General features: G+C 26.1%; 3 protein-coding genes across 3 annotated transcripts; 1 reads left to right on the forward strand and 2 right to left on the reverse strand.

Moving 5' to 3' along the window:
* Positions 1–1,107: 1,107 nt before the first annotated feature.
* Positions 1,108–1,662, reverse strand: LOC112685886 (52 kDa repressor of the inhibitor of the protein kinase-like). Its single transcript, XM_025557910.1, has one exon. The coding sequence runs from the start codon at positions 1,660–1,662 to the stop codon at positions 1,108–1,110; it is 555 nt and encodes a 184-aa protein (XP_025413695.1).
* Positions 1,663–2,476: 814 nt separating this feature from the next.
* On the reverse strand, positions 2,477–3,073 carry LOC112685879. The gene has a single exon (XM_025557903.1). The coding sequence runs from the start codon at positions 3,071–3,073 to the stop codon at positions 2,477–2,479; it is 597 nt and encodes a 198-aa protein (XP_025413688.1).
* A 4,687-nt stretch (positions 3,074–7,760) lies between these two features.
* Positions 7,761–17,454, forward strand: LOC112685880. The gene is made up of 6 exons (XM_025557904.1): positions 7,761–7,793; positions 9,099–9,206; positions 9,759–10,014; positions 15,899–16,093; positions 16,227–16,439; positions 17,255–17,454. Exons 1-6 carry the CDS (start codon positions 7,761–7,763, stop codon positions 17,452–17,454), a joined length of 1,005 nt encoding a protein of 334 aa, XP_025413689.1.
* The last annotated feature ends 1,330 nt before the right edge of the window (positions 17,455–18,784 follow it).

Genomic DNA, 18,784 nt, shown 5'->3' on the forward strand with positions numbered 1-18,784 from the left:
AAACTTGAACACTGTTATTTCAAAAATAATATCTAAATCAGTACAGCTACTTTACAGTGCATTTGGCAGGGAAACTAATGGTATCAAAAAACTGAATTTTTCAGACTGAAACATACAAAATTTTATTAGGTATATTATTTATAATTATCAAAATGGCTGCTAATTATGACTTATTTAATGAATGGTATTAATTTTTACTTTAGATGTTATTACTACCAAGTTTCCAGATACTAACCAAAAAGAAATATGCAGCACACTTAGTCGTTAGTTTTCTGGTGCTAAAGATAGGGAAGGAGGAAAAAAAGAAAGGAGTCTTAAGAAACTAAATCATGGAACAGAGGGAATTAATAATTAAATTTATAATTATTAAATTCCAAAATAATGGACATTTTAAATCTGATTAAGGAATGCAATTTTTTCCTAATTTCATATATTTATTTTAATTTGTTAAATAGAAAAATTGATCATATTTTAATTATGTTGTACCTTCAAATTAATTAATTAGAAAATAAACAACATTTTTCTTTCTAATATTATTTCTTAATATGTATTCTTAATTCTTAATCTGTATTTTTTCACATCAATTTCCCTCTTTTCCATAATTTAGTTTCTTAAGACTCCTTTTTGATGTGGAAAAAATTGCATTCCTTAATCAGGTTTAAAATGTCCATCATTTTGGAATTTAATAATTATAAATTTAATTATTAATAATGTTTTGGAGTATAAGTGGTATATAATTCTATGTTAAAATATGTTTTATTATTCTTTTAAATAGATATAAGCGTATTTTGTTATTATATACGATTTACACAAATGCATTTATTAAAATTTTAAATTAAGTTTACCGACTATTAATGTCTTTGAGTTTATGCTAAATACTGCAGAATATAATATATTGTATAATTTTTTTCTCATACTGAAAATTAACTTAAATTTTTTATTATATAATTATATTATTTATTTATATTATAATAAAACAAACTCGAATTTAATAAACATGAATATAATGTGATGAATAAAAATAAATTAACAATATTTATTTACAAACAATTAAAGTGACAATTTTAACCTTCGAGCCTTTCTACTGTTAGCAAATTTGTCCAATATTTAATCATCTGAAATGTCAATATCTCTATGAATGGATAGTAGTGCGAGTCCGATAAGTCTTGACTCTGTAGTTGAATTTCTAAGGTAAGTTTTTAGTCTTCTCAAAGAAGAAAAACTCCTTTCTGCAGTAGCAGTCGATACAGGTAGTACTGATATTAACTTTAGGAGTTGATACATGTTTGGAAACATATTTCTGTCACAGTTGGTTAAGGTTTCAATTACATTTAATGGTCTGAACTTTGGCCCAACTGTTTTCCACTTAGACTGCCATAATTTAAATTCAGCTTCAATAATATCTTGATAACCTGGTAAATCGTCTTCATAAAATTGAACAGCGGGTTTTAAACACGAAAATGGCTTATCAACAGTCAAAGACGGCAATACATACGAGTACTGTAATAACTTTATAGTATCTTTATGTGAAAGAAAACGTTGTTTTAGTGAGCAAAGCAAATCGTCTAAGTATGGAATAAATACTGTACGTCTGTAAAATTCTTCAATACCTTTAAAAGGTACATTATTTTGATTTTTTTGTCTACCACTAATACGTGGCATAGTTTCATTAACATTTAACGAAAATGAAATACTTTTTACTCCCTCATAAATTTCATGAAACTCGACATTTGAATTTTCTCTAATACCTTGAAATTTCTTGGAGATTTTGGATACACTTTCAAATGCGTTTACTAAATCTATATTCTTAATTTGTAAATACTCAGATAAATTGTAAGTATAACTCAATAATTTATTTGAAACATAGATAGCTACTAATAAATTAAAATTGCAGATATTATTCAAAAGACTATGTGCTCGTTTATTACTCCTTATTTTTTGAATAATTTTCAATTTGCTCTAAAGCAGAAACTATTGGCTGCAAAAATTCTTTAAAAATCATTATAGCCTCGTGACGCAAAACCCATCTAGTTTCGCACAGTGATTTAAGTTTATGTGCCTGAGTTTTTGGATTAATTTCTAAAACTTTTTCTTTTAAAATTTGGATTCTTTTTGCGGAGTAGTGAAAAAATGCACAACATTCTGATACAATTCCAAAAGCATTTCGAATATCTTGAGCTTTAGAAGCTGCAGATAAACAAAGATTCAAAGAATGCGATATGCAATGAGTGTATAACGCTTTAGGATATTTTTTTCTCACAATTGCCTGTACACCATTAAAAGCACCCGACATGGTTGCCGCCCCATCATAGCATTGACCACGCATTTTTTCTAAATTTAAACCAAGATTTTTTAATGTTTCTAGTAAAGTATTAGCTAAACCTTTTCCTGTTACATCCTGAACAGGAATAAATGCTAAAAAGTTTTCCCGAACTATTATTGATTCTTCATCTAGGTATCTTATGCATACTGAAAATTATTCGATTTGACTAATATCAGTTGTCTCGTCGGCGAGAACAGAAAAAAAACTGGATTTTGATATTTGTTTAACTATTTCAGATTGAATTAGTTCTCCAAAAATAGTAATTATTTCATTTTGGATTTGAGGACTTGTATACATAGCATTCAAATCACTAATTTCTAGATGCTCTTTTAAAACTATATCACCATTATTGGCTCTAAATCGTAGGAGACAACGAAAATTTCCATCATTTTCAGTAGGTTCATTCATTTCAATTCGTCCAGAGTCTATACGCCCTCTTAATGCAATCTGTTGCCTTCCGGACAATCGAATAGTCTGAATAATAGGTTTCAAAGATGAACGATTTTTTAAAATATCTTGCTTTTTCTTAGTATTTAATTGCATATATACATTATCCTGTTCCTTGTTATGAATTTTAATTACATTATCGGCATTTAACATTGCAGTTTTATGGAAATTTAAGTTGGCATGATTTTTTAATGATTCTAATGCATCTTTTAATTTAATAAGAAGTTTGGCTACAAGTTTGCCCAGATCTACGTGAGAACCTTTACCAACATTTGTTTGATACAAGAAAAGTACACAATACATACAAAAGGTCCTTTCTTTCAGTTTTGAATAAGCTAACCAATTAAATGTGTTAAGCCATTTCAACTAAAAAGTACCTTTAAACTTGCCATTATCTTGAGCTAGAAATTTATAATTCACATAAATAACCCATAAATTATGTAAAATTAAAATTTTTTCTGTATTGGTTAGAGGTTTTGAACAATTTATATAAAGACCAATATCATATTTAGAATCAGATTCTGTCTGTAACTATGATTTATTAATTTGTTTTTTTTTCTTCAAAAACTACAATATTCTGTGTTTTCTTATTTTCTTCAATGATAGGGTCACTGCAGTTTGACTAATATAAAAAAATATTTATTTATTTTCATAATTGGATTAAGTGGTTCAATATTTATAGATAAGCATTTATTTTGGAAAATATTATAAAGTCAAAACAATAAAATAAAAAAGTCATGAACAATATTATAAATATTATGTTATAAAATCGACGCGACGCGACGGCGAAGTATGAAGTCTTAAAAATGTATTAAAATTAATTTTAAAACCATATATACAGTTCAGTAATTTGTTTTTTTTCATAATATTTATATCAACCTACAACGTATCTTCAAATACAAATTAAACATTTTACTTACATTTTTTGTTTTTTTTGTGAAAAAATTCAAAAAAGTTTGATTTTTTCTGAGTTAGATTGAAAAATTTAAATCCTGTACAGTAACCACGTTGCACAACCAAAATATCAAAATGGCAAAATAATACGTTCTGCGTTCACTGCGATACTGCCCGACTGCCGGTTTATAATATTTTCCAACGCCCGTTTGTGTATATTTATTATTTATACCCCTATTACATTATACGATTAGTGTAAAGTCGTAAAGATAAGAACAGTCGTCGCCCGTCGGGTGTCTTGTCACTAATCGCTTACAAATATTTATTTATAGATTTTATCATGAAACCGACCTATGCATAATGTTATATAAGTAATAATATATGCATTAAATACCTACTAGCACGGCCGAAGCTGTAGAAAACTAACAAAATAAAGATGAAAATTTAAAATTAGTAAAACACAATTTAAAACTTTTTGAGCGAATATCATAGACCATTAAAAGAATTTTTAAATTTTCTTAACATTTCAGGGGGGCTGTAGCCCCCTTAGCCCCCCTGGCTACGCCACTGATATTATTATATAAATCCAACAACAGTTATGAACCATGACAATTATTAATTCTGCAACTGTGGCAAAAATAGAGGAAGTATTAATTGTACAAATTGAGAACGTCGTTTGAATGCATGTCAAAAGAGGAAAAATATTTCATCAATGAGCAGTATCACAAAGTTTTTCAAGTCATCAACTTCTTCACACAAATATCAAGGTACTTATATATTTTATACATGATTTCAGTGGCATATTTTGAGGGGAAGGGTGTCCTCCATGTCATGACACCTTCCGACTTTAAAAAAAAAATGAAAGCCTTATATTATATTGATTTTAACATTTATTTTATAATAGACAACTTTTATTTAATCATAAAATAAATGGTATTTTTATATAAACGACAAAACTGAAATTAAATTGATTAGATTCGACGACACTTAACGAGATTTATCTAGTTCATCGGAGATTTTCAGAAATTAAATTTCACCGGGGATAATAAGATAACAAAAATAATCGCAGTGAAAATACTATAACGTCAAATTGTATAACAATACAAATACTGTGAACTTTTAGTTTATTTTTAAATCTAGTTTACAGTTTATCAGCTTAGACTGCTTAGAGAATTATACTTATGTAATTATATTAATAATACTATTATTTATCATTCATTTTTTCGTCGACCGTCGATCCGTATGTTTCACGTAAAGGCGCGTCCAGACGGAGCAGCTTTGCTCAGTGGCATGACTTCGCAGCATCCGGCGGCCCCGTGCCGCGCGGCAAATACATGTCTACACGACGCGGCATTCGTTTTCGATTTTTCGATTTTACTTTCTACTGGATTGAAAGAAGTGTTTCCTGTTATTTACACTGCGTTGCGTATTGCTTTAACATTACCAGTTTCAAGTGCATCCCCTGAAAGAGCATTTACAAAACTCAAGCTCATTAAAACCCGTTTAAAAAGTACAATGTGCGAAGAACGATTAGAAAGTCTGATGTTAATTTCTTGTGAGAAAGATATTGCAATAAATACTGATGAAGTTATTAAAACATTTTCATCATATAGCTTTGTTCTCAGAAAATTATTATCGTAATTAAAATAAACTTAAACTATTTATATTTTTACAATATTTTAATGGTTTTTTTAAATTTATTATGTTGGTATTATATTTTATAGATTAAAAATTATTTATAGTGTGTGAATAATGGTGTTTTAGAAGCCAATATAATTATGAAACCATATTCATTTTAATTACTTTTTATAGTTTTATATTATAGAGCTACAAAATCAGAACTTTATTCATAACACATAAGACATTTGTAATTTTACATTTTTAAATTCTGGTCAGTTTAAAGTGTAAGTTAATTTTGCTGTCAAGTTTTATATTTTATATTATATATATATATATATATATATATATATATCTACTTACAGGCCATATTCACTCAAAGTTAAAATTATTTTAGGTATATAGATATGTAGGTACCTACCTATAAAATACATACCTGTTTACAAACTTGGTAATTTATAATAAATACATTAATACATCTGACTTTATAATTATTAAGTAATACTTAAAACTAGTTTTGAACACTTTCATTAGGCATTATTAAATAAAAATGATACTAGAGTAAAATATTGTATACTGTATGTGTGTATGGTCGTATGAAATATTAAAGTATTGTATGGGGGAGGGGGATAGGGGCAAAGCGTCTCACGTTTTGTGTTTGTTAAACGGGGGTGGTGGTCCGTAAAACTTTTTACTTGCCTCCCCATTTAAAATATAGTTAAGCGCCACTGCTAGATTGTATTGAAAATGTATAAATTTAATGATTAATTTAAATACCTAAGTTACTATTAGTATTATTATTATTTATTTATTATATAAACTTACTTTTTACCAATTACTTAGTCCAGTCTTAGTTCATGCTAGTTCAACATCACTCGTATCAAATATGCGGCAAACATAACAAAAGGTAGCATCTAATGTAGTGCTATATCTAACCATGCACATTCAACAAACCATTGTTTATTAAAAGATCTATGTTGCTTCCCAAACTTTGTTTTTAGATAAGTCTAAAAGCATTAAAGCATATGTAAAGCATTAAGCAGTTAACTATAAGTGTTTTTAATTGCATACTAAAAAATAAGTTAATTATTTAAATTGTATATTTCATAAATTGACAAAATAATAGGTAAGTACCTATAACATTTTTCGAAGCAATCAAAATAATTATATAAAATAAAACTAAGATAGTACTAAGTATTAACAGCCAAAATTGGGCGGTATGGTCCATTTTCTATACCTCCTAGTCCTAAATTCAAAATTTGAGAGGTACTGGTACAAACATTTTCACACAAACCACTTGATGTGCTTGTACCAGGATCATCAATCGTTTCACTGTCTGAATGGTTGGACTTATTTTGAATAGTATTTCTTTTGTTACTGGAGTGTCACCAGTGGGCAGCTTCTTCTTCATGTCTTCTGGCTGTAACCTTAATTTTGTAAACACTTAAGCTTATTATACATAATTTGTTTAGATTATTTAACCCAAATAAAGAACAAAAAAAAAGAAAAAAAGTATTTATTTTGTAACTATCACTAAAAAGACAAAACATTATGAATATTTTATATCGAATAAAAAATGTAATAACTGCGCTAAAAAGCTGAAACAAACACTTGCAATTTCAAATTTGAAACAAACAATATCACATTATCACAAATTTTAAATCATAAGGTCGAGCCACGAGATCATTAGTTATCACAGTTATTGACAGTTTGTACTTATTACAATCGCTATCGATCGTCTATGACGTCATATTGGTACTCCTATCGATAATTTACTATATATTACTATACGATTAAAGATTATAATCCAGTGATCTCAACATGACGATATTACGTTACCTACTATTCACAATAATAGTAAAAATATACTATAATATAAATAATGATATGTAAGATAAGAAAAAAATAACTGAAAATAAAATTTTAAAATATAAAATTACCTAAATTATTGTTTAAACTATAGATATTTGAATTTACAAAGACATAGAACTTGGGGATGCTTAAGCACCTCCTAGCACCCCCATAGTTGCACCACTGAGTATGACTATGATGACTATCTCTCCTGTCCAAAGTGTATATTATTCTAAGACACCATGGGAACTTCAAATTAAATTTAAAAATTGTAGATATTATAATGAATATTTTAATAAAACAAAAAAGAATAAAAAAAGTTTTTTACGTGTAACGGTATAACGCAAAATGTAAAACACAATAAGTACATAACGTTTTAATTTGAAATACCGTAAAATGAATTGTTTTTCAAATTCTCTTTTTCAAACCCTGGTTTAAACTTTAAAAAAAAAATAATAATAATGCTATTATAATATTCTCAAAGGAAGTAACCTATTTATAAAATCCATATTTTTATTTTGATAAAGTAAATAATTGCTTAGGTACCATTTCAGTGTAGTTTATTTATTTATAATTGCTTATTTTTAGTAAAATAACAAATAAACATATTAAATTTACTTTTAATAAAATGGATTTATACGATCAAATTGATTTACAAGATGTAAGTAATTAAATACTATAAATGTCATACTGACATTATTTAATAAGTACCTGTTTTAATTAGGTCAAATTTCTTCCCACAGTTTTAGTAAAACAAATAGTTATTATATTATTTGTTTAGAAAAATATTTTAGGTAACAAATAATTTTTGGAAAATTTTAATTATTTATATTTAATAAACAAAATTATCTGAAATTGCCTATAAATGTTTAGTTATATCACAATTTTTAATTCCTTCTGTCGTATACACCATGCAAAGGCTTGACCTATATCAACACAAAAACGAAGTATTTGTTGGTTGTTGGACACTCTAACCGTTAAACAAGCACGTAAAGAAAAACCCCTTATAATTGACCCGGACTACCTTCTTAAGTGACAAAGACTACGATCTAGCACTGCTTAATAGGATTGTCGAAAACAGGTTTTTTAAAATGCTTACTTTCCTTTAGTAGCTCTAAAGTTATTTTACACTCGAAACAGATCTAGCACTGAATGTTTCGAGCGTGAGGTAACCTTTATCTAACTATATTGTACTCTCCCCTCAAACTGACAAAGAATATGATCTAGCACTGGATTGAGGTTTGAAATACAATATACTCGTAGTTTTAATACCCTTTTTGTAAATGTACCAACTTTCTCATATACTCGCACAAGTACGTAAAGTAGAAAAATTATTAATAAATATGAACACCTTTTAAAATTAAATTTAAAACAACGAAAAATATTTAATAATACTAAAAAACAAAAGAATGGCCGATCACTTCACTTGTAAATCGGGCAGCGTTCCGTCCTCCACATCGATGGCAGCAGAACGAACCCTCATCACGTCTTGCGGTGGTCATTTTATTCTGTTGCAATCTATCTGATCAGCATTTCCTGAAGGTGGTGTGTATATGCGTATGCGTATGCGTGCGTTTGCTGACAATATATTAATTTTATGTTTATAATAATAATTAAATTAAATTAGGTGTTAGGTGTCATCTATATTCTATATGATAATACAACACTTCGTTGGCAGCCTAATATGACTTACTTTATAGCATGTTTTTATGACGTTATTAAATATTAGTGGTCTGATTTTCTAGAACTCAAGTCTGCCATTATTAAGATTTAAAACTATTGTTTTGAGGGTGATTGATAATTTATCATGGCTGATGGAAAAAAAATGTCATTCTTACACCAATCCACTTATTTGAATCAAAAAAAAAAAGAAACTCTTTTAAAGTCCGAAGAAATATCTGTGTTTGTAAGAAATTATTTCAAATTTTAACTGACAGAAAGTAAAAATATAAACATACATTTTCAGCATAAATTAATTATGTTTAAACCACCAAATGAGCGAACACAATTCGAATTAGAATCAATCAAATGGATTTTCGCAGTAGGATTTAAATTTTTCAATCATTGTCCAATTGTAAGTAATTTAGTATTTATTTGTTACTTCTTAATGCTCTATTGCGACCAAGTTCTTTTAGTAGGTATTTGTAATACGTGTTGCATGTTTTTATAATACTAAAAATTAATTTTAATTATATAAGTACCTACATTGTTTACAAATATTTATTCGCGCACTTTTCACAAAAATGTTTGCCAGTTTACCCAATATATTATACAATAACAATCCAATACTGTGTTGAAATTTAATTTGAATGAAATTGATTTAACTAATTTGATATTTTTTCAACAATGAGCATGTAAAAAACTTTTTCAATTTACATTCAATTTTTAATAAAATAAAAATTTGAATATATCTACCTAAAATGTGTCTTAGGTGCCCAATACAATTCATGCTCTATTAAACATTTGTGTATTGTGCATTTTATTTTAAATTAAAATGTAATTTATACTTATATATGAGTTCAATAGTATAAAAGAATAAATTATATTGAAAGATAATAATAAATAACAAATAATTATTACAAAATAATTAAAAATAAAATTACTTGTGTTCTTGATTTATCTAAAGGAATCTCAAATGGCCCTCATCCGAAGTGCTTCATATACAAATTATGGACCGGGAAGGTGGATATTGAAAGAAGGACATTCACCAGAAAATATGTATTTAATTATAAAAGGATCTATAAGACTTACTAAATATGTATACAATCCAATTTCTAAAAAAAAGGATTTAATTGAATATTGCAAATTAAGTGAAAAAAAATCTTTTGGTGTGAGTTCAATAAAATTCAACACATTAAGAAAAATTTCTGCGCAATCATTAAGTACATTTTTTTCAATAGAACATTTATTTATTGTGTAAGACTTAATTATTCACTTTAAGTTTTAATGTTGTTCTTATTGTTCTAAGAATTTTACATACAAATAATTAGGAGTTAATAATAAAATATTAAGGATTAATACATACTGACTATCCATTACATTTGAATAGATTAAAGTTCAGAGTGTATGTAAACACTAATTAATTAATGGTGTATCATGTGTATATTCCTATCCCCATATCTCACCAGCGTTTATAAAAATACAATTTATCTTTTTCATCAGCTTAGCGGTCCATTCAGGACCATCTCTGTCATAAAAATCTCTCTCCATCTGTCTCTCTGATATGCTGTTTCTAAAGTTGCGTTCTGGTCTATCATTACTACATCTTTGACAACTACGTCAATCTATCGGATTTTGAATCGTCCTAGGGGTCTCATTTTATTTATTTTATTGATTAGTAGTTTTTTCAATTTTTTTTTTTTTAATTAAATAAAATGTATATAATTTATAATTACAATTGATTTTACTAAAAAAATATTACTTACTTAAAATCAAAACTAATAAAAAAGAAACAAAATGATTTTTTTTTTTTAAAAAAAAAATAAGATTTATATGTTTATAAATTTATATAAATAGTAAAATTACATGATTTGAGATTTTAATGTAATATATATTTGTTAAGAATTGTTTTATTTAACCATATAATAATTATTTTTCGTTAAATAAATTTTTTTTTTTTTTTTTATTGACTATATTTTGTATATTATTGAATTTAAAATCATTAAATCAGGGGCGTCATTTCAACTTTTGAAAGGGTGGGGCAACTAATTAAATTTGCTGACTCAATAATATGTAAAAAATTATGGTTACCTATATATTTAAATATTTAATATTTATGGACGATAAATCAGGGGCGTATTTAGACTTACTTCTAGGGGAGGGGGGAGACTTAAATTTTTTCTTTAATTCAGGTTCAAAAATTTACATGTAGAATTTTTAGTAATATTTAAATCAGGTGAATCCTTAATTTTTGTGGTTTTATTTTTTTTTTTTAATCTAATGCCGGATCCACTTAGAATTGAGTTTTGTGTAGTTAATTTTTAACACCTGTCTGTGTTTTGAAAGTTACGCTTGTATTTTATATGATTTTCACTAAATATGGACCCGACAAAAAGCCTAATTCAGTATTTACAGACATGCGTAGTTTGATTTCGTTATAAAATGATCTACATTAAAAAAAAATTGAATTGTGTATCTCACATATAATCAATTCCTTAAATACGGATTCTAGGGGGGACGGTCGCCCTTTTGCCCCCCCCCCCTAAAATACGCCCAAGCGATAGACTATCAATAAAATATTTTTTCGGAACAAAAAAAGGATTATTATTATATTATTATTATTTACTTATTCTATAGGCTATAAGTTACCTATAAATAGTTTTTTTTAATGGAATAATAATATAAATCTAATTAAATAAATACTTATAATTTTATGTTTATATATTTAATACTTTACAGAACTTTTTTATAAAAACATAAAATGTTAACTTGTATCTCAAATATATGTACCGTAGTTTGGGGTGAATAGGAACGATTTTAACGGTTTTTAATTGATTATAGCTCAATTTTTATGATATCGATATCATAAAAACTGTTTTATAAAGACCACATATATAGAAATATATAATATACCAAAAATAAAGTTTCTAAAAATTGCGTAGTAACGAATATCATAAACCGGGGAGAAAAGCCAGTGTTTCCCAACTTTTAATAAACCGTGAACAAGTATTTAAAAGAGAAAATTATCTGATTTCTGAGTATAAAATAGTAAATAAAAATTTACTATTTACCAGTGGCATAGCCAGGATTTTTAAATGGGAAAGGCTGATCACATTTTTGAATAAGTAAGGTAAGAGAGGACATGAGAATTCACCCTGAACCCCTCTCCTCATCTACCACCAAGTTTTTAAATGTAATTCAAGCATTTTAGTACAGTTTTAAAAATATTTATGAATATATAATTTGTAATAATAATAATAAAAATAATAATTTTGGTTTCAGTGTTCAGTCACTTGCTCCACTCTGACAGCTGCATTCTTTTAGGCGAATTTCTGGCAAATTCAGTTATTATTTCATTTTCATGGAATTGCTCTTTTTTATTTATATTAACCATAGCTAACCCATTCAGTCTCTTTTCCGACATGGTGCTTCTTAAAAATTTTTTTAAGCGATTAAGTGCAGAAAACGTTCTTTTTGGAGTGGAAGAGGTAACTGATAACGTGGTGAATAATTGTAAAAGTATTTTAATGTTAGGTTGAAGATTGGTGCAATGAGAGGGTGAATCAAGAGCAGAATTCGGTTTTGGAATAGTATTTTGACTCCATTGTTGCCTCCATATGAACAGGTCAGCTCTGATTGTAGATGAGGTATCATCATGGAGATCTTGGGCATATATTTTAGCAGCTTTTATAATATTTTCATCGTCATACATATTTAAATTGGCCGGAATAAGTTCTTCAAGTGGCAATCACTATAAAATAACATCAATAAGCTTTGATTAAAACGAGCATCCATTGATTCTATTAAATAGTCAGGATACACTATACATATAAACACGGCCCATGGGGGGGACTATAGTCCCCTTAGTCCCCTCCCCCACTTGGCTACGCCACTGCTATTTATCGACTTTAGCATTTGATTATCAGACAAAGAATTGCAGACTTTTTAAAATTTCTTAGAGTGGGGTATTTGTCATAGTCCCCCCCCCCCCCCTCAAATCTGCATTAAATATTACTGTTATTCATTAGTTATTGGTACACAAATATTAATTAACTAAGAAAAACATTAATTTTTATTTTATCAATATACATATATGTTACAGATAGAATACGAAAATCGGGTAATGTAAACCCATGTCTGTTGGATAAAGTAAACATATTTGTAAAACGATTATTTTGTAGGTACATTAACCGGGTAGTTTGTACATTATCTACCTTTGACTGGATACAGTGTTTTCATAAATTAAAATACAACAAAATATAAATTGTTGATAATATTAATAAAATATAACAAAATATAAATTATTGATAATATTAATAAAATAGGTATAATAAAATATAAATTGTGCATTATGATAAATCGTCTGCATTTATATTATATAATAATGTAAAATTTGAGTACGGTGCTATCGGTTTTTGAGTTTCCTTGTTTGGTTTATTAATGTTTGATTATTTATTTTTTTTAAAAAAAACTTGTTTTCTCAAAAAGAAAAATTTTATGAGAGTTTTAATAAATTAATTAATAAAAAGAATGAGAATTAGGTAAATTTAACGGAACAAAATATTACAACATACGAGCATTATCTGAAATAAGAAACGTGAAAAAAAAAACAAATAAATCATAATGAACCATTAATAAATATTTTATAAATATTGGCTATAAAAAAATCTTTGTGTAAAATAAATAATACACAATTTCTTTTCAGAGGTCCAATTTTTAAAAAATGTTTAAGTAAAATAATTGTTTAACAAATAAATAAAATATTAATCAGGAGAGATATTTTGCAACTCAAAATGCCACCCGAATCCAAACTGTTCCAATAAATAACTATATTTTATATAGTTTTTAAAAAATTTTCATGTATAAAGTAATAACCTAATAATAAATAATTAGGTAATAATTTTTTTTTTCGAATTAATTATAACGAACGTATGCAACCATGTTTTACGTGTTTAATATGATTTGGTATTTTTTTTCTACTTCATACCTTATCCATAGCACACTGGATAATGTACACATTATACTATTCATATGAGTAAGGTTTACTTTATTCGGGTAATTTGTAAACTAAAAATTTTCAAACTTTACCCGTAACCTATATATTATGACAAGACATGATATGTTCTACCATAGGATCTGTAAAAAAAAAATAGACAATGAATCGATTTCAGTATTTGCATTTTTTGTTAATCACACCTCATTTTTCATTTACTTTATCGTAACTTAAATTTTTTGTTCTTTGGTTTGGCTATGACGATACAATTTTGTCCCATATTTTCTACTTCATCGTTGGATTTATGATAACTTCCACAATCATTTGATAGAATTAGTTAAACATCATAATGAATCTTATCATCGGTTGATTTCCCTAATTTTTCAGTGTTTAAACTCTCTAATATATAATTATTTTTATCAGATGAACATTCATCATTAGAAAATGAACCACCCCTTATATCCTCATCACTTATGTCATATGATTTGAATGCAATACGACTTACGTTTTTATAACGACATACATTATTTTATAGTCAAAGCAAAATGTATAATATACATTTATATTATATGCTTTAGCGTTTTTGTATGAATTTTATTTAACTAAATGTAAATTATGACCATTATATTAAATTAAAATATTACAAAATAACATGGTAGCATTATCACATCTATAGTATGTATTAGTAATAAACGAATACAAAGGTATTAGGTATATTAGGTACATTTTTATTGTTAATTATTTAAATTATAATTTGATGATTCATTTTTTGTTCATCATTATGAATTTTAACACTGGGGTTAGTAAACTGATAGTTAATAATATACAAATAAAAATTAATAAAAACAATTTATTTATACTATTATATAATATTTATGTTTAAAACATTATAGTTGGATATATAAAAATAAAAATACGTTTCCATACTTATTTTGTGCAACTAAATAAAGAAGATTATTTTAAACCAAATAAATAATGATTAATAATTAATTTTTTATTTACAGAAAAATAACTATTTTATAAGAAGAACTTTTAAATGATGAAACTTCTTAAAATTATCTATTTTTTATCTAAATAAATATAGTTATATTTTATCTTTTATCTAGATAAATATTTAAATAGTTATCTATTATCTTATCTAGATGCATTTTAAATTAATTATTTGTTATTTTAATGAGATAATTGTTTTGTTTATCTGTGTACAATACTAATTATATAACATGTGATAGTAGTTATGCTAAGACAGAAGTTCATTCACAGAAAGGTAGTTCATATTGGATATGAAGTCAACCAATTTTTATTTATTTATTTTATTGCAGCCTATATAGATATATTATTATAATCCAGGGTTGGATGCACAATAAAAAGTAATTGGTTCTGTCATTTTTTTCAGTAACAAATTAAACAGCAATTTATATACTTACTAGTACTGTTTTGACAGAGATGAGGAAACGAATAATATGGAGTTCATACGAGATCGGGGTTTATAAGGGGGTACAAAACAAACCCATAGACAGATATGGTTTAGTTCATTCGAAGCAAGGCTTCCTTGCTTCATGCCAGTTTATTTTATAGTTTAATTTTTGACTTAGAATATTTTTTACAATAAATAATATTTGATTTAAAGTTGAGTTAAAATTTTAAACATCCTATTACACTATAACAGCTGTTGAACAGACGGAACGCAACAATGAATTACTTTCATACTTTGATACAAATGATTATTAATTTATTTTTAGGTTGGGTATTATAGTTTAAAAATTCTTTATTAAATGTTAACTCTCTTTTGATTAATATTGTATTATTTTGTAATTCTTACATTTTTTTTTCTTTTGATCATCTTATTTTTAAAATACAATATTTACTTCACATTTGTTTGTATTGTAATCGCATTTTTGTTTATGTGCATCATTATTTTATTCATTATTACAATTTACAATAGTAAATTGATTTTAAATAACTTATTATTAAAAATATATATTTTAATATTTTAATAACTTCCTTCAATTAATGTTTAAAAGTTTAAAATATTTAGATTATAAAGAATATTTAGTTAATAGTTAAATATGAAATATATATGTTCAATTTTATTAAGAAGTTTTTAATAAATATAGGTACACTAGAGTTAATTAAAATATCAAAAAATGATTTTGTCGATATTATTAAAGATAATTTGCGTTTATATTGGAACTCAAATTTGATAGCAATGCAAAATTTACCTCAGTTCAATTACCTGAGTTTAGAAGATTTAAACAAATGCAGCACTGTTTCATTTATAAAGACGTTTAAAAAATATGAACATGTTCTTAGTAAGTACAACTCTACACACTATAAATTAAAGTTGACTGTAATTGAAAAAATTAACAGAAAAACTCGATTAACTAAAAATTAATTAGAATATTTTATGTTAACTATATATAATATTATTTTTTCTTGTTATAGGCAAAGGGTTAGGTGATATTGGTTATGGTCATTTCATGATTGAAGGAAAAATATCTTTAATAACCCAATTGAAAATTATTAAAAGATTTAATTTTACTAGAAACAGAGAGTTTGAATTATTTGATCCATCAAAACAATTAACTAATCAAAAAAAATGTATGGAAAAGTACATGAATACTTGTACATTTTTATCAAAAACGTGTTTTAATATTGGTAATTAAATACATATCATAATTATAATATTTCAGTAGCACAATAAAAAGCTATTAACCTGATAACAATTTCAACAATTTCATTCAATTTGTTGGTTATGAAATATAAATAAAAAACAATTTTTTTTTTTTTAATTTTGGCTTAATGTCCTGGAATAAATAATACCTCAAAGTATAGTATGTAAAAACAAAAATACAGGTGTAATCAATAATAAGATATTGTATGTCTAAATTTATAGTGATGATATAGTTGATTCAAAACAATCTTTTCTAATTATGAAATCCGAGTCTTACAGGAGTTGGAAAACTCTACTTTTAATATGTATTTGTTAGTTATTTTATTTATTTTTATAATAAGAACATCAATTTTAAAAGTTAATTTGGTAATTTATTATATCAATATAATATAAAATATTTTTCATTTGAAAAAGCAAAATTAAATTGAAAATTGTATTTTCGTAAGCTTATTAAAAAGATTTTTTCTCTGGTTAAAAAATTGTTGGCTCAATATAAATCCATTTTTATACATTTTTTAACCACTCAATATTTTTATTAAATGTATTAAATATATAGTTTTCTCAAGTATTGTAATAACCATGAAATAAATCTAAATGTAAAGGAGGCAAATTTCTCTAATAATCCAATATCATTTTCGTGAATAATTGATAAATTATATTTAATTTCTTTTAGAACATTAAATCTACCGTTTAATTTTAATGTATACATTTTTCATTTTTTATATCTTATAACTTATGCAAATAATTATTATTAATCATTTTATCTACCTAACTAGTTGTATTTTGTTTTATAAATAAGGTGAACAAATAGATGATAAAAAATTTGTGACATCTGAGAAAACTAAGTGTTTGTGTGTGCCTCATTGGTTTATGAAAAAGATGGACAAATTTAAGTACTGGGATTTATTGAAAATTAATTTATATAATTTTATTCCTAATGAAAAGGAACTGTTCAAAATGTTTGAGAATACTCAAAAGAAAAACGCGTCGCTAAAATAAAATAATGTACCGTTGAATAATGGATATCAATATTTTTAAAAGCAATACATTTATTCAAATTAATGTATACAATATAATAAACAGTATTAAACAGCATAACGAATGTCTTCAAAAATTGAATATTCTTGGCTTTAAAATTGTTTTGTACACCAAAAAAAGCAAGAAAATTAAAATTATTATCCATCACCAACATGTCTCCGGATAAAGAAAATATTATTGGCCCATTTTATGGTCCTTAATGTTAGATATTGAAGATAATGAAAAACCAAATAAAATGTGGCCCCATCCTTTAAATTAAATGTTTTTTACACGAGTTAATTCTGAAATGTTCTGTGTAGGGCAGGATATTTGCCTTCACCTGGGCCTAGGGCGTCAACATTTGAAGAACAGAAAATGTATTGAACAAAATATAAATACATTTTAATTTTTTGTCGGTCATGTATTAAAAATGATATTAATTTTTTTCTCGAAACTAAATTTCAATAATTTAAAAAGGTTCTTTTTTTTTGGTACAGTAGATTAAGGATCGGTAAATAGCGTAAGGTAAATAGAGCGGATTATAACAATTTTTGTTTGGTTTCAATTTTTTTTTTTTTTTTTTGAAGGAATTTTTAAAAATTTGTACCTGTAGAGATGCTTCCATTATTTTAGTATCCCAGTGAACAATGACCGACTTTACATTTAAATTAGTGAAGGGATGCTATCATTTTTGGTTATATAATTCCCGATAGATAGCTCTAACATTTCGTATGGATTTCCTATTGATAATGTAGTCAGAAGAATCTAATGACCCAGCTTCTAAACAAATGTACCCTTTCACTAATTTTGAATTTTTCAAAAGCAACAGCTAATCTCGAGGTTAATACCATAGTTCTTTACGAGCCCTTTTAGGCTTGGATGGACCACCTGATTCTTGTTGTTCATTAATTTCAAATGATTTGTTTATATATTTTGTATCGAGTACGATAAAAGGTTATTAATAATTACAGTTCGGGACTTATTGGAGGCAAATTATAGGAAATATGTTTTAACTAAGTGAAGTTGGTTTATAAAGAAGAGAAGGTAAAATAATACCGAATTATAGTGGTGGACTTGAAAACACAACTAACAAAAAATGTGTTATAGGTACTTAATGTTTTCATTTATGTTGGGTCTTCTGTGATGATAGTGGCTTGATCACTACAAAACATTTGCATTATTTTAAGTCTTACCTTAATTTTAATTATTGTGTTTCATCTAAATAATATGGAAGTAATAATTAATCAAATATTGATATTTACTATAATTTGTGAATTTGAATACTGGGATAATATTTTCTAAACGTTAAGAA

This window comes from Sipha flava, unplaced genomic scaffold, assembly GCF_003268045.1.
Source record: "Sipha flava isolate LNK unplaced genomic scaffold, YSA_version1 295_pilon_pilon, whole genome shotgun sequence".
Classification (NCBI taxonomy): Eukaryota; Metazoa; Arthropoda; class Insecta; order Hemiptera; family Aphididae; genus Sipha; species Sipha flava.

Coding starts and splice junctions, on each gene's coding strand:
- LOC112685879 (XM_025557903.1), bottom strand. CDS start 3,073: ATGTATTGTGTACTTTTCTTGTATCAAACAAATGTTGGTAAAGGTTCT.
- LOC112685880 (XM_025557904.1), top strand. CDS start 7,761: ATGGATTTATACGATCAAATTGATTTACAAGAT. Junction 7,794..9,098: donor ATCAAATTGATTTACAAGAT/GTAAGTAATTAA, acceptor ATACATTTTCAG/CATAAATTAATTATGTTTAA. Junction 10,015..15,898: donor AATTTCTGCGCAATCATTAA/GTACATTTTTTT, acceptor TAATAAATATAG/GTACACTAGAGTTAATTAAA.
- LOC112685886 (XM_025557910.1), bottom strand. CDS start 1,662: ATGCCACGTATTAGTGGTAGACAAAAAAATCAAAATAATGTACCTTTT.